This window comes from Eleutherodactylus coqui, chromosome 13 (assembly GCF_035609145.1).
Source record: "Eleutherodactylus coqui strain aEleCoq1 chromosome 13, aEleCoq1.hap1, whole genome shotgun sequence".
Taxonomy (NCBI): domain Eukaryota; kingdom Metazoa; phylum Chordata; class Amphibia; order Anura; family Eleutherodactylidae; genus Eleutherodactylus; species Eleutherodactylus coqui.
The window spans coordinates 35,591,372-35,617,765 of NC_089849.1; the positions used below are offsets into that span (position 1 = coordinate 35,591,372).

Consider the following 26,394-nt stretch of genomic DNA (forward strand, 5'->3'; position numbering starts at 1 on the left):
CAAGCTAGAGGCGGTACAACCGGGTACTAGAACCTCCATGCCTGCCTGTACCACATCTTATATCCAAGCTAGAGGCCGTACAACAGGTTACTAGAGCCTCCCTACAAGGGGTCAGTTTTCCGCACTAAATTATCCTTTTGCTCTGATATTGTAATTACTTATATCAACGTTACAAACAAACGTATTAAGTTTCATTTATTTCCAACAACTCCTTCTAGGTGCTTGATTTACTTATTATTTTACGAAGTGTCATTTTCCAGCCCGTCTGACATATTGTGTTGAGATGCTGATGTATACAGAGGTGACAATTAGAATAGGACATATGTAAGAGAGAGAAACAGACAGACGGGAGACATTAGTGACTTCAGCAGACCGCACCTTGCACCATAGCTGAACTGGAAAGAAGCAGCAAAGCCTTTGTTCACATTTGCATTGGAGGATCCCGTGCAGATTTGGCACAAAGGCAAAGACAAAAAAACTGCAGCATACTACACTAAAAGGAAAGAAGAGGGTCCACTGGGCGCTCTCTGTGCCCTTCATGTGCTGGATCCAGCGCTTCCGTTACTCTTATTGTTTGACTCCTCTGACGGAGCAAAAGAAATGCTAAAGCAGGTATGATTCCAGCCTTAGCAGGAGAATAAACTGAAGTCCATTACCCAAAGGGGCCATTTAGAGTTGATACATCTTAGATCAGCTTACATTCTGGGTATAGCTTCCTATCAAAGACACCGGGGGCCTCATTTATCGAAGCTGTCCAACCGATAATCTGGGCTTGTTGTCCCCAGTAACCAATCACAGCGCATCTTTCAATTCAATTCTGTAACCACTCCAGAAAGATGAGAGTTGCAAAGTGACAGTTTGCTGTGCACAACAAGCCAGTTCTTACCCGTCTTGATAAATGAGGCGCAGTGCTCCCCTAAATCCTTTATGCAGTAAAAACCTATTTTGCAGCAGCAATTGGCCTTTTTTTTTTTTCAAAAGCAACAACATCAACACGACACTGCGGAGAGTACTTTATAGGGGGCCGAAACAAATGGGACACGGATAGATCATAAACCAGACCGAATAAAAGAAAGCAAGAACCAATATGGGGGAAAGACATCGAATAACAGGATGGAGCGGACAAAAATGAACACAAACAACACTAAAGCAAAAAGTATTAAGGGATCCAGGATGTCATTGGCTATAGTGGTGTCTAGTAACATAAGAGGACAGTATGTCTCCAGCTTCATATATCCAGCCTAGTGCAAGTATAGCATCACGCTGCAAGCAAGATGAGGGAGAGAGAGAACATGAAAACCTTCAAGCTCAGAATTTGGTTTCCGCTAAGTCTATAGGTAATATACGTCCACGCTTGCTTAGGCCAACCCTCCCAATAATGTATAGGGATAAGGTAAATACCTGCCGCACTTGACGTTAAGACTAAAAAGCCAAAATTATGAATCTGCATGAAATGGAGTTATAAAAGTTGGAACAATGTGCCTGGAAACCTTAATATTAAATGCTTGCTAGACAAAAGGGTGGGGCTGTATGAAGAGTAAAGCGACATCGATGGAAGGAAAATTGGGCATTTTAGAGCTGTATCCCGACTCTGGCCATCTGATGATGGAAACTGGCATAATAGGTCACTACTTAAGATGGCAAAGGATTTTCTACTTTCCTTTTGTTTTTTTTCTAAAGGCCGTGTGCCTATACGGAACTCTTCAGATTGCATTTATAGCCTTCATTAGAGATGAGCGAGCGTACTCGTCCGAGCTTGATACTCGTTCGAGTATTAGGGTGTTCGAGATGCTCGTTACTCGAGACGAGCACCACGCGATGTTCGGGTTACGTTCACTTTCATCTCTGAGACGTTAGCGCGCTTTTCTGGCCAATAGAAAGACAGGGAAGGCATTACAACTTCCCCCTGCGACGTTCAAGCCCTATACCACCCCCTGCAGTGAGTGGCTGGCGAGATCAGGTGTCACCCGAGTATATAAATCGGCCCCTCCCGCGGCTCGCCACAGATGCATTCTGACATAGTTCAGGGAAAGTGCTGTTGATGCCGGAGCTGCTATAGGGAGACCGTTAGGAGTGATTTTAGGCTTCAAGAACCCCAACGGTCCTTCTTAGGCCATAGAAATCGCAGATCGCACCTATCTGCGATCTGCGATTCCTGTTCTCTTCTCTATATGCGCTCAACGGGGCCGGCGGTAGCAGCGCCGACCTCATTGAGAACATATAGAAGACAAATCATTCTTCTCTTAAATATATAAGCCCTTCCCTGCAATTCATCCAGAAATGTGTTGAAATAAAAATAAATTTTTATATATATATATATATATATATATATATATACACACACACACACACACACACACACACACATACATATACACACACACACACGTACATACACATACATACATACACACACATATACTTACCTTGTCCCGGCAGACGGAGTTCAGCCGCGGCGGCCGGCAGTGGGTGTGAAGGGGGTGTGAGTCAGACTCAGCGCTGAGCCAATCAGGGGGCAGGTCTGACTCACACCCCCTTCACACCCACTGTAGGCCGGCCGCGCTGAACTCCGTCTGCCGGGACAAGGTGAGTATATACCGGCGTATAAGGCGACGGGGCGTATAAGACGACCCCCCAACTGTCACCTTATACGCCGGGAACACAGCGGAGCAAAAAATAAAAATCATTACTCACTTCCCCCGGCGTTCTGCGGCGTTGCTGCAGGCTGTCGCTCCCTCCTGGTCCCTGGCAGAGCATTGCTTTCTGGACGCAGGGCTTGAAATCCCCGCCTCCAGAAAGCTACTGTGATTAGCTAACACACGCCGTCAGCCAATCACAGCCATTCAATGACATCATTGTCATTGGCTGTGATTGGCTGAAGGCACGTGTGTTTTCTGGAGGCGGGGATTTCAAGCCCTGCGTCCAGAAAGCAATGCTCTGCCGGGGGCCAGGAGGGAGCGACATCCTGCAGCAGCGCTGCAGAACGCCGGGGGAAGTGAGTAATGATTTTTATTTTTTGCTCCGCTGTATTCCCGGCGTATAAGGTGACAGTTGGGGGGTCGTCTTATACGCCCCGTCGCCTTATACGCTGGTATATACGGTATTTTTTTTTAATTTTTACACATTTCTGGATGAATTGCAGGGAAGGGCTTCTATATTTAAGCCCTTCCCAACAATTCATCCCGCGCACGCCGGCAGCCCATTGCTTTCAGTGGAACCTGCTGTATTGCCGGCTCCATTGAATTCAATGGGCTAACATCGTTCTTCTCTGCCACAGCTGTTACAGCTATGGCAGAGGAGAACGATCTTTATGCTGACAGTGCGGGGGGGGCCCACTCTTGCCGCTATTGTGGCTTAATAGTGGGACCTGGGAACTTGAGATGCAGCCCAACATGTAGCCCCTCGCCTGCCCTATCCGTTGCTGTGTCGTTCCCCATCACTTTCTTGAATTGCCCCGATTTTCACAAATGAAAACCTTAGCGAGCATCGGCGAAATACAAAAATGCTCGGGTCGCCCATTGACTTCAATGGGGTTCGTTACTCGAAACGAACCTTCGAGCATCACGATAATTTCGTCCCGAGTAACGAGCACCCGAGCATTTTGGTGCTCGCTCATCTCTAGCCTTCATCTCAAGTACATACAGGGGAAAGCTCCACATGTATAGGTTAAATGGCAGCTGTACCCAACAGTAGCACCCATCACCCAGAGACTGGGATCAGCTTTCCATGACGTATCAGTTAAAAGGATGACATTCTATCCTATGGGTGACGGACGCCACTGTTTATCACCTACAGGCTATAATGGCATCAGGTTAATGGATACATCAAGAAAAACTCATGACGTATCTAACCCTTCAAGCAGAGGCATAACTCAAAGCTCCTGGGCCCCAATGCAAAATCTGTAGCAGGGCCCTAAATTATAATGCTTTATTCATAGTACTGGGCTCCCTATATGGAAAGGAAAGGCTTTATGAGCCCGGGTGCAACCGCATCCCTTGCATCCCCTATAGTTACGCCCCTGCCTTCAAGGATGCAGCCTAGTTTTGTACTCAAGCGCACAATGATTTTTAGGGAGATTTTTATCTCCACTCTTAAACACCCATAACCTTCTTTTTCCATCGCTGCAGTCGTTTTTTGAGGTCTTTTCGTTTCATGGTGAAGTGTGGTTTTTATTTGTACCATTTCGGGGTACCCATAATGTACGATTTAACATAATTTTTGATTTTTTGGGGGGGAGAAGGGTGTGGGGAAAAAAAAAAAAAAACACATTAAAAGCTGTTTTTATGGCATTCACTGTGTGGGTCAGTACAGCTATATAAAAAGTACATATTTTTTTAACTTTTGCACAATAAAGACCTTTTTTGGAAAATAATTTGTTTTTAGGATTGTTGCATTTAAAGAAACAAATTAAGTAAGAGTGCACAAGTAATTTTTTTGTATGTGGATCTAACTTTTTTTTTTTTTTTAAGTGTCGCCAAAAAAGTAAGAACCTGCAATCCTATGATTGCTCAAATAATACACTGCAGTATCTCACAGAAAACTAGGGGCTGAGCTCGGACATCAGTTTCGCTGTCAAAAACATGCCTCGAGTCTGCAAAAAAGAGGTCCAAGTCTAAGACGGTAGCAGCGTGTTGTGTTACTGGGGATTAGGTATAATGGAAGGGGGGGGGTGCTATTAAGAATTTCTGGTTTTCAGGGGAGAAAATCCAGAGTAGAAGAGAGCTCCATTTTAATTACTAATGGTGATACAGCCTAGGAAATACAAGAGTAGCTACATTTAAGCAAAAAAAAATTAAAACAACAAGAATACGATGTATTATATGAGAAGGCTGCATCCTTTAAGCTTCTAGCTATACTATGAGCACAGCCAGTCATATCCAGGAACTAGAGGAAAAGTATAGTCTCCAGCAAATGCAGGATCCCATCTGTATGCATGAAAAAGCCTTGTAGTCTTTCCTATTTTAGGAGACACATTTATATAAAAAGTTGTGCATTAAGTAATGAGCCATTAGGATGCAGCCTCCCTATTAACTTAAGCAGTTTAGACAGTGCACAGAAAACAGAAATGGTGGAAAGGAGGGTGATGCCAGGAAACCACCTGCATGCCAATAACTACCACTATTTTGATTGGTAAAGCCCGAGCACCAACCATAATAGCCATCTGCCCGTTGCCAATCTTACCATTGTATACTAGCATTTACCTGTGACACATGAATAAAGCATTACCCTAGCATTAAGCAGCATTCAGGTGAGCTAATACAAGGCAAAAAAAGGATGGGAGGGGGAAATCGGTGGGTGTTCATTCTGCACTTACCTCCCATGTACACCCACCATGTTTAAACCTCCCCATAACTCAACTAAGTATAGAAACTGCTGCTCAGAAATTGGTTACTCCCTGTTATGTCAAAGCAAAAAAGGGTTAAATCCCTGCACTGAATTTAAGAGCTCCTTGTATTAAAAATGTCAGACAGCGATGACGAGCAAATCCAATGTGAAAGCTATAAAGTGAATATTAGTAGGAAGACAAAATGAGCAGGAGCCGGGTGCACAGAAGGAAAGCGGGAGCAGGCAGAAGAGAGGTGGAGGCAACTGGTAGACATTACTAAGATCCGCCAGACTGCTCTTCCAAGCTGAGTAAAGCTCTTAAACGCTTAGCGCACATCAGAAGTGCCAGTAGGCCACATGGATCTGGCATACGCCAAGAGAGCGTGTTTTTGGCATATGCTGGCCATTATGTATTGCCAAGCATATAGAAGTCAATGGCCGATATCTGCCACAGAGGCATACGTCATTAATACAATCAACGTATATCTCCAACGGTGTAACAAGATGTGAACAGATCCAAGCAGATGGCAGAAGAGGGGTAAACAGCCTGAAGAGGATCTGCTATGTGTTCTATCAAAGGAAAGGGGCTGCATACATATAACCACATCTGCACCGATTCCATCAGCAATTTTTGTATTATGCCCCCCTTTGCCCTTATTATATTCAGAGCACAATAGTAGTCCACTATCAAGTAAGTGGTCTCCATTACCCAGTGTCAATCCAAAGTCACGTCAGCCACCAACATTGGGTGGTGTAGTCTGCCCATTTGCCTGGTACAGAGGCACTGAAAGGGACAGGAGCCATTGTTGTCAAAGGGGGAAGGAGAGGGCAAAAACAAAAATAAAAACCAGCAGTGAATTCAACAAGGATGTGGCTATAGACCGTAAACTGTAGACCATTGCCCTTGTTGGGACGGGTCCTCTTTAAGAACACAGCAAGTAAAAGGATAAAGTGTAAGCAAGCGACAGGAAAGCAAAAACAGTGTATAATCAACACAAAGGGGAAAAAAAACTAAATTCAAAGTGGGAGAAAAACTATAGGAAAATGATAATCAGTGGGGTGAATATGAAAGGAAGGGGTCTGCAAGAAAGGAATGATACAACAGAAGACAAGGACATGAGGAGTTGCATCAGGTACTGCAAGACAAGGGGTCAGGTGATGAAAGGGAGCCGAATCAGCAAACTAATTGTGCAAGCAGAGTAAACGGATTGCAGAACAGGGGTGACTTCTACTAGAAAGACAGTAGCAAGAAAAAAGAAGAGCATATATTCCAGCAGAGTTTACAGAGAGCACATAACATAATAAAGGCAACATTGTATCCAACACCCTATACTTCACCTTCTCTCAATACAATCACACGCAACAGTATATAACTTTATAACAATCAGTATATAGAAAATGATGAGCGTTTCAGATCTTTTGTATGGAAGACGATTGGTAAAAAGCTTAGACTTTGTTCCCATCTGCATTGGCGGCTCCGTTCGGGGTCTCTGGAACCAATCGGTCCAAAAATCCCAGACAAAGTAGCGCAGCATGCTGTACCATTAAATCTGGGAGCATGCTGGAGCGCAGAACAGAAGCTGGGCGGACTCCTTTATAGTCAGTGGGGGCCGTCTGGTGCTTTTTGGTTCCGTTATAGGATGATGTGTTCACTATAGATTCTGAATGCAGATGTGCTCATAGCTTTAGGTGGATTGGTTTTAAAAAGAAGCAAATCCACCTCTACTATAAATAAAACCGCCATTATCAGTGTAATAACTACACTGCCAATTCAGCGGTACAAAGGTTAATTACTCAGTATTATCCAGGAAGGGGAAAACTCAATTCGCGACTGTAGGGCACAAGCCTATCCTTGTGTTATTAACCAAAAGTCTGAAATCAGAAGACAAAGAAACGCTGACCTCGTCAAAAAATTGTTGGGTTTTGCGCAGGATAAATTTTAATTCTGTCAGCTCCAGAAAGTTCCTCTTCAGAGCTTCCTGGTTGGTGTTGATCTCTTTCAATTCATTCTCAATCTTCTCAAAATTGGCCTGTTAGTAAGAGACATTATAGAAATGGTAAAAGCAAGAAGGCAACTTACACCGAGAACAAGTCGTAAGAACAGAGCTGCTGAAAAATGAAAGGCTGATTTACATGCAACAATTAGCGCTCAAGATTTGTTCCAACGATGGCCTTTGAGTGATAATCGTTGCATGTACATCCTACCATCGTTTGCTTTTCTGCCAAAAGATGGATTTCATGTGAGCATGAAATCCATCGTTCGTGACAGCAGGGACCGCATGCGGAGTTCTCCACTGATAACATTGTTTTCAGCTGCAGTCCCGCGGCCGAACAAAGGGGCTGTATGCAGATCACAGACCACCTGCTGTTATCTGCATACAGTGAAGGGGACCTCATTTACATGCAAATGAAGTTGATAGGCTACTAATTGGCATAATGGACATCAAACTATCTTTTAACCGAATTTTGAGCGATCATGTTTGCGTGTAAATGGGGCTTAAAATCGCCCACCACACCTCAACCAAAATGTTTGAGAGCCGTAGAGCACTGCTGTAGAACAGCCCTCTAAATAGGCCAGTAGATAGCCACTGTCAGTCTCCCAACCCCATATTCTAACTGTGGGCATGCAAAAAACAAAACAAAAAGTTATTTACCTGTTTTTTTCAGTACTGGGGAGCTTGAATCGCAGCTCATAAATAATAGATAGTTAACTATGGTTTTTAACATTTAGTTCTGGAATATCAGTGCGTCTGTCTATGGCTAGTCCTATAGAGCCATTACTGACCCATTAAATGCTTAAAGGGGTTGTGCCACGTTTTGCATTAGTCCCCTATATATGAGATAGGGATAAGTGCCCAACTGACCACTAGGACTCCTGCTCCATTCATATGAGGTGGGCTTAGAATTCCTGTTCTCACAATAGATAGAAGTAGATCACACGTGCCGTCAATCCATTCATCTCTATTGGACTGCTGTAGACTGCAGAGCACTGATTTATCCATCTCCAGCAGTCCCGTAGAGAGGACTAGACCAGCAGTGCGCATGTTGGACTGCTGCTCCATTCATACTTGGGGACACGGTATACCAACAGTCCAACTGATCAGACAGTTTTTCCCCATATTCTAGTAGGGTATAAGTGTAAAATTGGCAGAACTCCTTTAAACATATTCAAATGTTGGCTATTATCACCAGTACTATCCCGTAATGGGAATTCCCAATGCTGGACATATTTTGCTGCTTGCCTCAACAGATCCTACCTATGTGGCAGCTTTAAAAAAGGAGCAAGCTTTCAAGAAGGATGGATGGATAAAAAGGACCAATAAATGAAGAGTAATAGAGATGAGCGAGTATACTCGCTAAAGGCAATTGCTCGAGCGAGCATTGCCTTTATCGAGTATCGCCCCGCTCGAGACGGAAGGTTCGGGTGTTGGCAGCGGGCAGGGAGCTGCGGGGAAGAGCGGGGCGGAACAGAGGGGAGATCTCTCTCTCCCTCCTGCTGACAGCCGCTACTCACCGCTCCCCCGCGCCGGCACCCGAACCTTCCGTCTCGAGCGGGGAGATACTTGCTAAAGGCAATGCTCGCTCGAGCAATTGCCTTTAGTGAGTATACTCGCTCGTCTCTAAAGAGTAACCATCAGTCTCACCTCCAGATCAATCATGTCCCTAGGAAAGGGGACTTCCGGATTCTCTCCTGTGTCCAGAATTGGGATACTTGCTTTTTTAATTTCCTTCTCCACGAATCCTATAAGTAAAAAAAACACCACATTTGCCTTTAAAAATACAAGATTTTATAAAAAATAATAAGCTAGTCATACAACCAACTTAAGAAGACAAGAGTAAGAAACTTCTACAAAGCTTTTTTTGCTTTAAATTTGGTGGATTTCATTGGTGCCATCAGACGTCCGCACATTGCATCTGGCCAGTCTTGATACCTTCTTGATATTGTGGTTAGAACAGCCAACAAGTGTAACGGTTTCCAAAAGAGTGACACCACACCTCTGGGCACCAACAATCTGCCTGCGGACAAATTCACTCTGGTCTCCGCATTTACCCATGACAGCCAAATCTGCTGCGCAGAGAAGAGGTCAGCCCATTATCTGAGAGCAGATCGTGCAACGCCCATCATGTGGTACCACATAATGGTCCTTTTACACAGAACGAGATACCGGGTAAGGGATGCCCGACAGTTGTCCCAGTAATGCTACACAGGAGCGAGTATCGTTGGCATCGCTCACAGCGGGCCACGGAGCCTTCTCTCCCCACCCGCCTCCATTCAAAGTAGACAGTCGTTGATAAGTGAACTACTGCTTTTTACACTGAACACCACGTTGTTTAGTTCTCTGCATGCAGAAGGTGAATGACTGAATGATTGCATTTACACGGGACAATTGTCGTTCAGATTCCTGTGGAATCTCAACGATTCTGAATAATCGTCCAGTGTAAAAGGCCCATTACTGATCACAAGATGCCATGCACCAGCTGTTCTTAAAGCAGTGATCATTCAGTATATAAGTCAGGTATAAGTCCCTTCCCTACAGATAGAAGGCTCTGGGAGAGGCTGCTACTATGCAGTGCTGCATCTAATGAAGCAGAGACCTACTTAGAGGGGGTTGTCCTATGATAAATATCGCTCATCGCTAAATCCAGCTGCTAATTAAGAACATTTTTTTGTATTTACGCTTATTTAAAAAGTGTTTGTACCCTCAAATATTCTAGGTCTAATGTTAGAATAGCGCCACCTGCTGTCTCTATTCTGTGTCTATCTCAGGAATTGTTCTCAGGTGGTCACACATGCTCAGTGTTCCTCCCTTCTCTGATCCTCTAGATATCTTGAGGGGATCCCTGGTGTGATGAAGTATCTGATATTAGAAGAGAGCTGAGCAAGTGATGAGGGTGAGACTGCATTATTGCAATTGCTCAGCATCTCCTGACAAGCAGAAAACACGCTGGAGCTTCATAAGCAGCAAACCTTCTAGACCAGAGATCTCTCCCCATACCTTGTGATAAGAGAGAGAAGCAAGACTGAGCAGGTGTGATCACCTTGGAGTATTAATTGAGATGGACAAAGAAAGGCTGCTTCTATTAAAGAGCAAGTGGCGTTACAAAGCCCGTCACAGGAAGAAATCCATGGCAAGGCTAGAGGCCTTCACAATGCTCCAGGCTAGAGTGGCAACCAACAGGCACCACACAAGCTCATCGCAGGGACCATTTGGGGGACAGATGGAGCCCTTGCCCTTCAAGCCATTTAAAGAACGTGGTCAGAGGTAATTGCTGTATCTGCATTGTTAATGTCCAGGATCGGTTTCACCTCTAATCCCAGCCTCTGCAGCTGAATGTCAGTGGTCTTTGACAGCCATCACATGCCACATATATAGCAGGCTACCCTCCCGAGCCTGCACATCAGGCGTACATGTATGGCAGATGACTTTATGGGGTTGAATTAGATCGCCATGAAGTGGGCTTTTAGAGTTTGATCAAAGTGTGTAGCATACATTTTCCTTAGCTACAACAGATCTATAGATACAACGTAGATGTGCAATCAATGTCTCTTTTTATGCAATTCTGACATGAAGTATAAACTTACGCAGTTTACGGTCCATTTCCTCACACCTTCTGACCTCATTGACAAACTTCCTCTGGAAAACGTTGACATCAGGATTTAACTGGGGGAGAAAAAAAATAAGAACAAAAAAAAATAATAATCAGTGATTGATGCACATAGTAAGCTGGATACCAGTAACTCATTTCATCTATACAGTATATTTAATGTATACACTATATACAACAAATCAGGTGTAAGGACTCACGTCTACGGGCACACATTGATTCTGCATGGGGAATCCCACATGGAATCTGCCCATCCCCGAGGCCGGCGCCCTGCGTACCTGTCTCTTCAGGTCATTTTTGTTTTGTTTTTTAACTCCTGCTCTCAATGTAAGCCGTCCATGTGGGAACTGCAGTAAAATGTAAAATGCTGCAATTTTTCATCCGTGAGTGGAAACTGCAGTTGGTTTCCTCTCGTGTGCATGAAAAATCTTTTTTCCATAGCATGCTATGGAGGGTTATTGCTGCGGAATGCCTAACACTGAGGATGAGCCTATACATAGCATACAAAGTCCCATAACTTGTATTTTTCCATGGAAAAAGGTCTGTGAGGGCTTGCTTTTTTTCTGTGTGACAAACTGTAGTTTTATTGGTACCAATTTGGGGTACATACAGCTTTTTAAGATGCAAAAATGAACAAAATAAGCATTTTTGCCATGCAGGATAAATAGTGCACTCAATTTATTGTACAGGTCGTTACAGATACAATGATACCAAACACATGGGTATTTTAAAAATGTAATTTTTTAAAAATACAAAAACAGGGGAAAGTGCACATAAAAGGGTTTGTTTTTTTAAACACTTAATTTTCTTCGCTATGATCACTAAGATAATGCATTGCAGTACTTCTGTACTACAGTGCATTATCGTGCACAGTAGTGATCACAGACCATGGCAGTCCCGGTCACCGGTGTTTGGTATTTGGTTGCAGTATATATTGATCACAGCATGCAAGGGGTTAAGAGCGGGGTTAGATGTTCTCCGTTGCAGCAGGTCGTCGGCTATCAGTCACAGCTGACTTCTGCTGCAGGATGGTGTGGGCTGACTTTTGAGCCACCTTCCACAGGACGTACATGTTGCGTTGAGTACCCACCCGCCAGGATAAACTAGTGTCCTGTTGCGATAAAGACTTAACAGTCCATTTGAAAACCACAATGATTGCAGTGAAACTAAATGTTGGTTCAGTTTTTGGCTGCACTGCGTCTACTAAGTGTGGACTCATCCCTCAACCACTGGATTATGTAATCTGCAGCATCTGCTCATTTCCTTTCTACATGCAACACATGCTAATTTTATGATCCATGAGAAATGTATGTTAAATTCCAGAATATACACATTAGTATTTCAAGATGGGTTATCTCTTAGTCCACCCACATGCATATATTCCGACAAGTTGTCCTGATGATACCCAGCAAAGTAACAGGAAACAGCTTCCCCTTGTGATTTCCTGATATTGTCTATTCTGAAGAACTAGGCTGTGATTCAGCAGACCAAACCTCCTTCCTTAGAAGTGCCAGAGCCTGATCTCACTACTTTCTATGCAGAGACATCCACATGAGCCTGGCAGCATGACTTATACGTCACACCTTCTCCAGTCTTATCCAACTAAAGCTTATTTATGTGTCATAAGAAAAGTTCTGCAACTTTTTAATGTACTTTGCATCAATATCTCACCAGCTCCGCCCCACCCCCCCTTCACATCTATGCTTGCAGTCAGTGAATGGAAAGGTTATATTACAACTGGATAATGAGCAATTCTTGAGGAAGAATAACACAAAAATTGAACATGCAGCGATTTTTCAAACTTGAACTATCTGTTCAAGAGAAAAATTACTTGCGTGAAATAACCAATTCAAATGAATGGAGAAAACTCCCAAGGGAATCGGAGAGAACTGCCACGGGGGGGAAAAAAAAACATGCCCATATGAATTCAGCCTGAGGGCACCTTTACCCTGGGGAGCGATATCGCAGTGAGAAAATTGTGGCAAAATTGCAACTTTTTTCATGAGATGATTGAGCGGCAGCGATGCTTTTTCTCGCGAAAGACAATAAGAGTTTCTAATGTTAAAAACGCATCGGGTACTGGTGCATCTTGTCTCCACCAGAGTAATGGATGCAGACCTGGTTTGGCAGTTGTGAGTACGATGAAACGCCCAGTGGCTGATTGGCTGCCGCAGACGTACCCTCCTGAGCTCGGCTTCCTGCTTCATCCTCCCTGCCCCCAGGAACACATGCCGCTGCTGGCCGCTGACCTTCTCAAGTAACCCTCCCGGCCCCCACCAGTAAATGCTGCTTAAACTGGCACCGCCCTTAAGGCAGTGGACGTTACTGCTGATGCTGGCCGCCCACCTCCTCCAGCATCCCCCCAATCCTCCCGCCCCTCACCCAACACATGACACTGTAACCGCCGTAGGCACTAAGGGCAGCTGTCACTACTGCTGCTGGGTGGCCAGCTCCAACTTACTAGAATCTCAGGCCGCTACTACTGCTGCTGCTGGCTGCAGAGCAGCTGCCAGTCCTCGCCACAGCCACCCAGCACAGCGCAAGACGGGGTGGTGACTCACACATCCGTCCCCCGCAGCGTCTGTCTTCTGCGCTGTGTGCCGGGCTGTCAGCAGTCATTGCTGCCGCTGCTGTCTTGGTGATGGGGACGGAACAGCACTAACCAATTGGCAGCTAGAGGTGTGACCAGGGTGTACCCTCCAGCTAAAAGTGCTAAAGTCAGTCAAGCGTAATTATGGTGTAGTAATAAAGTAGGAGATATAAGACGCAGTAATGTAATACACACTAAAAGGTTCGGCCATCATAACATGCAGAAATCAACGTTTCACAAACTTACATCGCGGAACTGGACTTTTCCCAGTTCTCCCAGTTCACTGACACAGCAGTAAGCAGCTTCAGACTGGAGAAAGAGCTGCGCCAATGTCATCTCCTCACTGCGGAAGAGCTCCCCCATCCTTGCGAATCTGCTGGATGCTTATCCTAATAAAACTAAAAACAGAAAAACAAGAAAGGTTAGAAGCCGATAACCAGAACCTCTAATAGGATACTCAGAGAGACCTTCATCTTCATTAGAAAACGGAGATCAAGTGACGCAAAACTAATAAAACTCGTACCGAGACCTCCGGAATAAAAGCACACAGTCTTCAGTATAAGATACTTTCGTCTAATTCTGGAAGTCTGTTAAAAGGGTTGTCTTCATGAGCAGAAGCGGACACGGAGACAAAGTTCAGGTCGCTGGGTAAAGCGGATTAACTATTTATCTTATTTTGCGCTGCCCTTCGCCTGGAGTGAAACTGCGACAAATTGAGACTTCTTAGAAGAAATCACAATTCATAAGTCTAGAATCTACTCAAACCTCGTCTCTTTTTCTTATGGCTTTTGGAAAGTGGAGTAAGAAACACAAGAACAGCAAAAACCTATATGTGTTTTTGTGCAAAGTTACACTGGCAACTTTTTCATAGCAAGCGATCCCATCGCCCTGGGGAAATACCACCGTCGGGTTTACAGCGTTCACCATTCAGTTAAAATAAAGTGATAACGCTCTTATCTAGATCAGCATGATCACTGTGATACAAAGTTGGTGAATTTTTGTTTTTTCATTTTTACTACTTTTGCACAATAAAAAGAAATATATATATATATTTTTTTTTTTAATGGACACAATTGACCCTCATCGCATTCAAATACCCAAAAAACATTTTTCTGGTAACGGAGCTATGCAAGGGCTTGTTTGGGTTTTTTTGGGCAGGAAGATCTGTAGGTTTTATTGGTACCATTTTGAGGTACATGTGATATTTGGATTGCTTTTGAGTTTTTTTATTTATTTTTTTGGAGGCGAACAAAAGAAAAAAAGGCAAATCTGGCATCACTTCTTTATTCACATGCAAGATAAATAAATAATGGGTCATTACGAGCAAAGCACTACCTATTGGTTGTTTTTAGTTGTTTTTTTTTTGGGGGGGGGGGGGTGTTCTATCCAATTTAAAAATGGGAATTTTTATACAGAAAAAATGTGCATTTTTTAAACAGGATTTTTTTTTCTTTAAAATTAAACTTTTTTGAATTTTTTTGACACTTTTTAGTCCCTGAAGATGCAATTGCATTGCATCACTTATATAGTATATTCTACAATGGCACCTTATTAGACTCTGTGGAAGGCAGGATCTAATAGGCTGAGTTAAAGCCCATTTACACGCAACGATTATCGCTCAAAGTAGGAATTTGCGCGATAATCGTTATATGTAAATGCAAAGCCAAACTTTGCATATGTAATACGCAGCGCAAATGCGTTCATGTGAATAAGCCCTTGGTCTAAGTAGAGAGCAGCATGTCTTGCTCAGGAAGATCTGGCATTACACCAACAGCTCATTCATTGAACCCTTTTAGTGGCACGCCCAGAAAATCTCTGGGGCTTGCTGCATTGAGCATGCAGTTAAACCCCAGAAGATTTCGGAGGAGAGCTCTAGTGCTGAAATGTGCAGAGCAGCGAGCTGTCATCTGAAATCTTCCAGGGTTTTAATTGCATTGTTGACTCATTTAAAAAAAACCTGCCCTTCGAGGAGTTAATGGGGTATTCCAGAGACTGGACTTTTTTCCAAGTTTTCACCCATCCACTGCATAGATGGAAACTGATCGATTGGGGAGGGTCCAAATGTTGGAACACTCACCGATCCCAAGAAAGAAGGTCCAGTTTCTTCATTCCTCCTCGCTGCAACCACCCGCAGTGAGGAGGAGGCTGAATTGAAAAGGCAGTTGCACATGAGCAGGGCGGCACCATTCATTTTCAATGGGACTACCAGAGATAAACCGGTACAAAGCACTCAGCTACTTTCGTCAACCCCGTTGAAGTGAATAGAATGGCGGCCGCGGGTGTTCAGTCCTCCGTTCAATCCGACATCCCTGGGGTGGAAGAAGCCAAATGGAAGTGAGGAGGAATGAGGAAACAGGACCTCTATTCTCACGATTGGTGGGGGGCCCAACCACTGGGACCCCCACCAATCTATCAGTGGATGGGTGAAAAACATGGCCAGTCTCTGGAATAGCCCTTTAATTTGAACTGTTTAACGGTACAAAATGGACAAACTTTTCACCTTCCTTTTATCAGCAGGAATCTACAAGATGTGACCCCCGTTTTGAAGAAAGAAGGTCCCAAACATATTAGATATCTAAAAGACGATATAAATAAACTCTGTCCTTGTGGGTTGCAGCCAATACACTGGCCATCTGGGATCAAAAGAGAAAAGTAACCTCGCAATGTAAATGAAGACATCTGCTCATACGAGTAATGACATATTACACTTTCCTGGCATTAAATGAAATATCACATTGTACCCATGTAGGACCCCGACGGACTAGGAGACCATCACATGGGACTTTAGCATCCCCCGCCAAGGCTTATTACTTAAAATAAACAGTTTAATAAATTTACATAATTATTAAAAAATGGTATAAACGTAACTCAATATCATTCTGCATCATCCGTCCCTCCACAAACACTACCCGGGTATTAACAGTGCATGGGGCCAGTCGTTACAAGGTCAATGGAAATCATGATATCCTGGTTATAAAGACTCATTAACCACATATGTTACTTGATAACCTGTTTTTACACAACTGGCTTAGTGGTTTACAATCATTTCTTTCTAATGGAAATCAGATTGCCATGCATTAATTTTCAGCCTGGCTTATTGTGTGTCCATCTAAAAAAAGCGTGTAAATGGGCCTTTACACTACAGCTGTGCAACAATTATCGCTCAAAATGCGTTAAAACTACTGCAAATGAGCGATAATTGTTTGAGTGTAAACGTGGCCAATCCATCATAAACTTTTGTCTGAAGGATGATTTTAAAGGTAACCTAAAAATCCATCTTTCAGCAGCAGAGAGATAAAGTATGTCTCAACAGACCGCATGCTGTGTTCTCCGTGAGAGCAGGGAGATTACATTGTATTCTGCCAGCAGCCCTGACGAGAACAATGAAGCTGTGTGCAGAGCCCAGCCCACATGCTGGGCTCTTCAAACAGCTCCAGGAGGACCTTTTACGTGCAAATGAAGATGATAAAGTGTTAATGGACATTAGTGTCCATTAACACTTTATGCAAAGTAATTGCTAAAATTTTCAATCTTTCAGTCATTTGAAAGATTATCTTGCGTGTAAATGGGCCTTAAAGGGGTTGCGTCATTTAAAAAAAAAAAAAAATTCTATATTCACCTATTTCTTCCCCATCAGTCTACTTATCACATCTTTTCCTGGCTGAGCTTCTGCAGTGCCCCGGGGTCACTCCACCACACGCTTGCCGGCTTGTTATGAAAGCTGCATTCCTCGCATTCTCTTCCGGCTGGGTTAGTGAAGGTCACATCCCTGTGCTGTAGCGTTCACTGCCTAGGAAGGAATTCTGATCTACTGCAGAGAGAGCTCTCATGAGCAGTCTCTGCAGTAGATCAGCAGTCCCCCTGCTGGCCTGTGACTTAACGTACATTGGCTGGCAGGAAGAGGACTACCTATGAAATGTACATAACCTCACAGGAAGGAGAGGAATCAGCCAGGAGAAAATAGGTGAGGTGACGATCTGGTAGACTGACAGGGTAGGAATAGGCAAGTATAGAGTTTTTTTTTTCTCTAATGACAGAACCCCTTTAAGGCCATATTCACACAGCCATATGCCTAGGATTCTTGGGTGCAACATGCATCAGACAGCAAACAAATACCCACCCAAGTACTTGTCCTAGCTGCTCAGACCCCGCCCAATGCGTGTACTAATCTGACCCGTGAAATGGACAAAGTAGGACATAAGACTTCTTTCACAGACTATCAGTCCATGTGGGAGATTGAACTTCTAGAAAGGCTATAATGGGTCCCTGTGCTGTCTGTGAAGTCCATGAACAGGACACTGACCCATCTTAAGCCCATCTGATCAGCACGTTGAGCACTACATCGGCATGTAGCCACTGCAGTTTTTAAATGGATTGTTAAGTACTTGCATCATTTTGCCAGATAACATCTGTTCACCCTCAAAATTGTGCAGCCAATTGCAATGGTCGCACGGCTTTGCAGGCAAACCAGCTCTTTTACTGATAAATCATGTAACCACTTAATCAATTTAAAAGGAATGCATCACGTAGATTTAATTTTTACTAATCAAAACCAGCTGGATTAGAAATGTAGAATATTAGACTTTTTTTTTTAAATTTCTGATTGTAGGTTTTATTTTTACTTGATTGTCTGTACATAACTATGGGGGTGGCCATCTGGCATGAGCCACAGTTGGCAGCATCTAGAGATGTGCTCTACAGCAGCCTCATGGGCCATAGACAGTGGACAGCAGTCGACCCACTGACTTCTATGATTGTTGTGAGCATGCTCTGTGCAGAGGTCATTATGCACAAGTAGAAGGAGGTGAGCTGTGACCATCATCTGTTTGCAAATGGTGGATTTAACATTCTTTATATATAGGTGTCACCTCTCATTGTAACCCTGTCTGTGATAATAAAAACGACTGCTGAAAAGTTCTCTCTAGAAAACAAGTCAGACCATTAAGCTTAGTGGTCAGTATGAATACTGCAGGATATTTTTTTTTATATGTCATAACATTGAAAATTAAATCTAAATAAAACTAGAAATTCTTTTTTCCCACCCCTATGGTTAGTATGTGTCTTCCTAAATCTTGTGTCCTCTACCAGACGCCTGTGAGTTTGAGGGTTCTGTGTAGACTCTTGGCTGTCCCTAGTATTGCACTCTTCTGGGTAATGTGCTCGGATGTTGCACCTGGGACTTGTTGGAGCCGTTCCCCTAGCTCAGGAGTTACAGCCCCAAGTGCTCCTCCCACTACTTGACTACTTTGGCCTTCACTTCCCGCATCCTCTAGTTCTTTTTTGAGGCTCTGGCACTTCTCGAGCTTCTCATACTTCTTCCTGATGTTGCTGTCACTTGGTACCACTATATCTCACCACCGCCGTCTTCTGGTCCTCATCGATTACCACCATGTCTAGTTGGTTGGCCAGTCAGTACCTGTCTGTCTGTCTCTGGAAGTCCCACAGGATTGTAGCCCGGTTACTCTCCACAACTTTCTGTGGAGTCTCCCATCAGGATTTGAGAGGATTTAGCTCATACACTGTGCAGATGTTCCTGTACACAATGGCCACTACTGGCTTGTGCCGTTCAGAGTAGGCCGTTCTATGCACCTTGGATCCTGTCTTGTGTGGTAGATCCCTGCTTCTATGGATCTGGTACTTAGCATCTGTTCTTCCCACCACTAGTAGGATTCCCCAATGTCAACTATTTCAGCTGTTGATGGTACATCCCATGCAGACGCTTATCTTGCCATGGTCCCTCTTCCAGTTCTTCCTTCCATGTCTGCTGCTGTAGCCTCAGCCATTCTCCAGCAGTTCATCTTTGGTAGTCATCTTGTTGATGTACTCCTGGATTCTCCAAATTTCATTTAGGATGGTAGCTTTGACTCCCCCATTAGACCCTATTGACACACACACACACACACACACACACACACACACACACACTAATAAAAATATATATCTTCAAAAATTCTTTAAAATGTGTGTTTAACATAAAAACTTGACTTTCACATGTGCACCATGAGCACCATGTGCACCCAGAGCTCCCTAGATTTTCCGTTGTTCAGAACCGTTGAATCCAGTTGGCGCCAGAAGGATCCCATTAACGATAATAGGGTTCATTAGGCTCCCAGCATGCCGAGCAAAATTTACCTCCAACAAAAAATAGTGCACCATACTGGATTTGCACTGGAGCTCCAAAAGGAACATCTGGCGCAGATGTGCAAGAAGCCGTATACAGAAGGCCACCGTGACCCAAACACAAAAGTATCTGCCAAATAAAAGACTAAGGACTGCATTTTCGGAACGCATTACACTCGCGATGCACGGCTGCGTGACACGCTGAATTGAGTCAATAAAAGCAAATGGACTTTCATTGATCCATTCACATTAGCGTGTAAAGACTGCATGAGAAAAAGATGGCAGCATGCTCCATTTCACTGTGTATCACGTAGCGTGAGCCCTATACCTTTGTATGGGAAGCATATGCAACGCTGTCCATACACAAATTACGCATAGGCAGCGATTCATACAAACCCCGCTAAGAGACTGAGCGGGGAATTAAAAAAAAAAAAAAAACTTAAAAAATTACCAAGCAAACGTCACATTGAGCATGACGGCATTCGCAAGATACTCATGCACAGTACACTCGCTGCCATAGGCGGTCTCTGACGATTCTCTGCATCTGCCATCACACAGATGTCCCGCAGCTATTTACATATACGGCTGTGTGAATGAGACCTAAGTGTTACCAAAACATATAGATTTACAGTAAGGATTTCAAAAGACAGGAGAGCTACAAACTACAGCCGATCCATGGAGAGGAATGTGATGATGGCGAATCGCTCTACTTGGGTCAGGCTGACACAAGCGTAATATGATCATGTATTACACGCGATATATGCGCACATAATATGCAGTGAATGGATCCAATGAAAGTACACTGATTTTCCTTGATCCATTCACATTTGCGTATATACATTGTGCCTAGTACGCGTGTAAAAAAAGAACACAGCATGTTCTATCTTACCGAGTATTATGCGCGATAGAGCCCCGTTTTCTATAGGTGCGTAATAAACGCTGTACATACGCAATTACATGTATAGTCACTAAATGACAGAGTGGAAAATTAAAAAGAAAGAAAAAAAGAAAACAAGTAAGATTGCACATACGAAATACGCTGTCATGCGCAGTCCAAGATTGCAGCTGTATGGCAGCAAAACGCTGCGTTATACACATACGCTCGTAGCCCCGCCCTTACCGCCAATTCTGCCAGTATTAGGACATTCCAAAGAATGTACCCCCAAACTTCTGTAGTGATTGGGTGTTGGCCTTTTTACAAGGGTGTAGAATCTCCCGATTCTTATTTGCCGGAACGAGCTGGCGACGAGCCCGGCCAGCCTGCTTATAGACTGTAGGATTCTCGTTGAGAATTGTGCAAATCTTGTGCACTAATTGTTCAGTGTTTCCCGATAATAAGACCCTGACATATATTAATTTTTGCCCCAAAAGAGGCACTAGGTCTTATTTTGAGGGGAAGCCTTATTATATTTACCTAGCAGGCGCCGCATAGGTCCCTCCCGCTGCTCTACGTAGCTCCACCGCTCTTGCTTACAGTCCTCAGCCACCGACAGAAGATCGCTTGCTGGTAAGGGACTTTGTAAACCCTGCCTCCAGCAAGCGATAGCTCCGATTAGTTCTTCAAGCGCTGTAGCTCAGCCAATCAGAGCCATCACATTAGTTCATCGAGCGCTGCATTGCTTGGTTCTCAATCAGAGCCAGCACTTGATGGAGGCGGGCTTTTCAATCCCCGTTACTAGCAAGTGATCTTCTGTTGGGGGCTGAGGATTGCAAACAAGTGCGCCGTAGCTCCGGAGATCAGCGGTTGGGACCTGGATGGCACCTACTAGATTTTTTTTTGTTATGTAGGGTTTATTTTCGAGGTAAGGCTTATATTTCAACCCCCCAGCCCGAACATCAAGGTAGGGATTATTTTAGGGGTAGGCCTTATTTTCGGGGAAGCACTGTATGTGATATACTGAACGATCAGTGTTTAACCTACACGAGAAGTGATCGAGATGGCTCTGATTTTTAAGCCTGCTGAAACTGAACGACGAATGAGAAGCGCACACTGCTCGTGCATTGGTCACTCGTGTTTAAAGGATAATGATCCGTGTAAGCGCAGGACTCGGGGCTGCACGACCTTCAGTAAGAGCTGTGTAAATACTACATGTAACAAGGGCGGTTTTGAATACAATAGGAAAGTTTATATTTCATGTCAGTTCAGAACAATGTGACTACCGAAAATGGACAGAGCAAGTCAGATGGCTCCCGGGCGGAGGGAGACTTCACATGGGGAGCAGCTGATTTATGAGACATTAACTGATTAATTGCCTCTGAAGATTAAAGTTCAACCGTCTTTATTACAGCAAATTATCCTACAGATCTGCAAGTGGCTTTTATGACTTCAACGAAGGCAGCCATACACATAAGACTCGGGCGGCATTACTAGTGATCAATCAGCCATACAAATAATCCCACCGGCACCATGCCAGATTTGGGGCTCACACACACCAGCGGATCAGCATAGCCTATAATGGGTGCATTTTTTTGTCCGCGTAATATGCAGTGAATAGAACCTCTTGGTATGCGACCGAGTAAAAAAACTGCTGTCAGGCAGAAAAACGTGAGGCTACAACGCATTTCCACCCGTGAATACGCTGTGTATTCATAGAGCAAAAAATGCATACACCTGCGTGAATGAACCAATAACCCCTTTAGTGGCACGCCCGGAAAATCTCCTAAAAATCATTGTTCAAATGTGCTGAAGACTACCTAAACCTGCCACTGAAGGGGTTAAATTGCCAGCGAAGGACAAAAAGTATAAAAACACCGCAGTGGACTTACACAAAGTAGCTACTATTGGCCGATATGTATGCGCTACTAAGAAAATACTGTATAACCTACAGCGCTGTACAGTCCTCACTCAAGATTGGTCCCTGCCCCATCGAGGATTAACCCATCAGCAGGAGTATTTTTTGGAGTGTCGACAGAAACGATAGAACCTGGAAGAAACCCGGGCAGTACAAACTCCATGCTGGTGTTGTCCTTGTTCAGATTTGTACCCAGGACCCCTAAAGGCAATGGTGCTCACAGCAAACACTTATTTTCAGGCAATCCCATTTTTTGGTAGACTATCTGCTGTTGGCCATTGCTCTCATCCCCCCCCCCCCCATCATAACTAATGGTTGTCCAAAAATTGGCCACTTCAGACAATTCAGCTGGAGTAAGGTCAACTTTGAACAAATGTAACAGAGTGGTTTTACATGGTGGAACTACCATCACCTTCCTAAGATAGATGGGTTCCTACATAATTCTTGCCAATACAGCTGTAGCCAAGTCCCTATGGCCCCAAATTACCATAGGCACTTCATGTACTACCACTGTGTGATGTGCATGCAATTGCGTTGAAAATCACAAGCGATCCTCTGACGCACGTGAAACACGCGCCTGAAGATCGCAATTTTGCAGGAGTGATGCGAGGTGTTTTGGAATGAAAAACGGCTTGCATTGGTGTAAAAAAAACAAAACAACATGTTGGCAAGCGAATACCGGGCCAAGTTCTTCGGACCGATATCGCACTCGCATGTATAAATGTAATCTTACAAAAAAATACCCACACAACAGAAAGCAGTCACATGCCATAATGACTTTAACATGTTAATATGGAGACCACATGGTTTAAAAAAAGAGAGCCAGGGCTTTTACGGTCTTTTTTTTTCAAAAAAAAATAAAAAGTCACAAAGCAGGCATAAAAAACAAACAAAAACACACTGGTCAATATGAATACAGCCTAAACTTTCTCAAGCTTGAGGAAGGGCACACGGTGGGTGAAACGTTGCCTTCAATAGTATCTACAATATATATAACTTCATGGAGAAAATAAATAAGTCAGCATTTTACTTTTACTAGCAGACTGGTGCAGTGGATTATATTGCTAGTTATTCACTGGCGATAATGGAGCCAAGGGCTATATACTGTATACACAGCTATGCTATATTTACTTATGCTGAGGACCGATTTAAGTTTTTTTTTTCCTTCCAGTAGTCATGCGACAAGTACGAAGTTGCTCATGGCTAGAACTACTGTCATTCACAGCTGCGTAGGTTATAAGAGGATGTGAGATTGCATAGTTGGGTCTGACCATATAGCTCATTCATATAGTGAAAAAAAAGTGCTATTCGCTACCAAGGATGTATTTTAGCATCTGAACATCAGATGCAGAGACCAGTTCTACAGCGGCTCCACTACATGTAAATCACAGGGTCTATGAAGATCCAGATTCAGTTCAGTGGAACTAGCAGGGAAGTCTGGTTGTTTCGACTGTATTATGACCATATCTCCCAAATGTGTCAACTGGCGTGGTATTGTCACACTAAACAGATAAAGTAGGTGGAGCTTATACTAACTTGCACAAAGTTGGTGTCCCGTTGACATTTCCATGAAAAATTAGTAGTGTCACATTCGGGGATATAAATGTTGGGAGGTACAAGTGTGGACTGGCCTTAGACATTGGCTTACAGAATAGCCACGACAACACTATTTTCCAGGCAGTTGTGCCAAAAGTTCCTTTATTTTCTCCGATTCTACATAAGCCGAATGAGTTTTCCAATGAATAAGTTCCAGATATAAAAGTTGCGTTGTACGATTTATTTTCCGTAATTGCACACTGGTTGTTAGTGAGAACCTATGGAGACTCGCGGGATGTAATTTTCTTATTTAATAAGCACATAATAAGAATCAGATACGGTTCATGAAGTCGAAGACTTTTAAAGGGCCCATTATAGACATTGCCTCACAGAGAAAACAGCAGGAAGATCTTGTTGCGGCATTACATTTTCGGGGTATGTTCTGATAAATAAGTTAGAGAGAATCTGAACTAAGTTATGGCGTTGTTAGGGGACTTGGCAGGGAGGTGCGTCTTGTATTTCTCTTATACTCTTCTGCGTTCTAGCACAATCCACACAGCGTACGAAAAGACGACTCTTCAGATTGCCGTGCATGCGCTCTCCCATAGACTTGTAAGGAGGAACATGGAAAAGTCAAGATTTTCTTGCACCGCACGGACTTCACCGGACAGCAGCAGAAGACTTAAAAAAATACAAGACTGCTCCCTGTCACGTCCCCTAAAGGCATTATAGCCTAAGTTTAAGGTGCTGTGGGACGTGACAGGTTTCAAACGGATGCAATTTTGGGTCAGTGATGTGATCTAGATGTGATAAAACGCAAAAACCACAGACTGTGAAGCTGGCTTTGAAGGCATCATCAAGCCCTCAGAAATTGACTTATGTCATTTTTTTGTGTCTACATAGAGACATCTTCACTAGAGTTGAGCGAACATACTGTGCTGAGCTTGATGCTCATTCGAGTATTAGCGTACTCGATGGTGCTTGTTACCCGAACGAGCATCAAGCCATGGTCGACCGGCAAATTTTTTGGCTGGCTGGCTGGCGGGAGAGAGAGCAAGAGCGAGAGCCTAGGGAAAAAGAAAAAAAAGCTCGGCACCCAGCGTCCAACATACAAAAATGCTCGAGTCTCCCATTGTAGTCAATGGGGTTCGTTACTTGAGTAGAGCTCTCAAAAAGCTCGACTCGAATAACGCGGACCTGAGCATTTGAGTGCTCGCTCATCTCTAATCTTCACGCCTTAATCTTTAAGACGTGTTGAACGTCATATCATCAAATGAATGAGTTTACTAAAAGGTCCCATCATAAGGCTACCTTACAGCTGGTTGGTCTTTGTGTCATAAAGCAGCAAAAACTCAACAGGATGCCACAAACCATGGGTCGAATTTGGAGATAGCCAGCAGAACAAAACGTGCATCATTATGGTGGGACTGGGGTACTGAGAGGAACGTCGCAACTCATGGATTACCGCATTCAGAGTCGAGCACTTGCATCTCCACAATGCTCCACCAGCGACATTCTGTAGAATGTATGGCCGGATTTGAATGCTTCAATATCAACAGTGACAGTGTTGCATAGATTTTCTAAGGCAGGCTTGTGGCCAAGTCATCTGCTATGAAGACTGCCACTCAGACTGTGTCAGGAAGGCTTGCATTGACGCCGTTCTAGAGCTACATGGCGTAGTGCGTTGTCCAGTGATGAAATGAGATTCTGTTCCAGCAATGAAGATCACTAAGTGATGGTCTGAAGGCGATGTGGCAATTGCGTTGATCCTTAAGCCATTGTGAAGTGCACCACAGCTTGTCAATGTGGCATCATGGTTTGGGGTGCCATGAGCATCAACAACCCATGACCTACAGTACCCATGACCTCTAGGAGCCCATTGATGGCAGGCCATTACGTTGATGAGATGCTGCTGCCCATCGCAGTCCAATAGCTTCAGCGTATACCCAATGTCACTTTACAAGGTGTCCAAGTAATCTTTGGCCAGTAGCATCCACCGATCGCTCTCCTATTGAAAATCTGTGAGACACGATTGGACGTCAAGTAAATGTTCTCCTACAGCCTGGTAATAAAGATGAACTGTGGACTATGGTCAATATCACATGGTCAGCACCACCCCAGGACATTATTCAAGCACTCATTGAATCAATGCCATGGCACGTTAATTACTAGATCACCGAACATGGGCATTTTCTCTGCAACATAGCTTACAAAGATACTCTACCATAACATTCATGATGAAGGCCTATGCAACCAGTTATCAGATAGGCGGATTAGTCCTCTAGTAGGTATAATTTACCTGCCTCATGACTTCCCCAAAAGAACAAACACTATCTGAAATATGTCATTAAGTCAGGAAACAATAAGAGCATTCTAGATACACCACTTCCTTTGTTAGTGGTCAACACTCATTGTGATGTGGCT

The 26,394-nt window shown here is 43.8% G+C and overlaps 1 protein-coding gene across 4 annotated transcripts in view; it reads right to left on the bottom strand.

The window, feature by feature from the left end:
• Positions 1-26,394, bottom strand: part of ATP6V0A1 (ATPase H+ transporting V0 subunit a1) — a 79,575-nt gene that overhangs the window by 46,886 nt on the left and 6,295 nt on the right. For all 4 annotated transcript variants that reach the window (XM_066585883.1, XM_066585884.1, XM_066585885.1 and 1 more), the window contains exons 2-5: positions 13,769-13,920; positions 10,910-10,988; positions 8,970-9,067; positions 7,227-7,355 (exon numbers count right to left, since the gene is read on the bottom strand). In XM_066585883.1, the coding sequence (XP_066441980.1) occupies positions 7,227-7,355; positions 8,970-9,067; positions 10,910-10,988; positions 13,769-13,885 (423 nt within the window). In that variant the 5' untranslated portion in view covers positions 13,886-13,920. The remainder of the gene's footprint in view (positions 1-7,226; positions 7,356-8,969; positions 9,068-10,909; positions 10,989-13,768; positions 13,921-26,394) is intronic.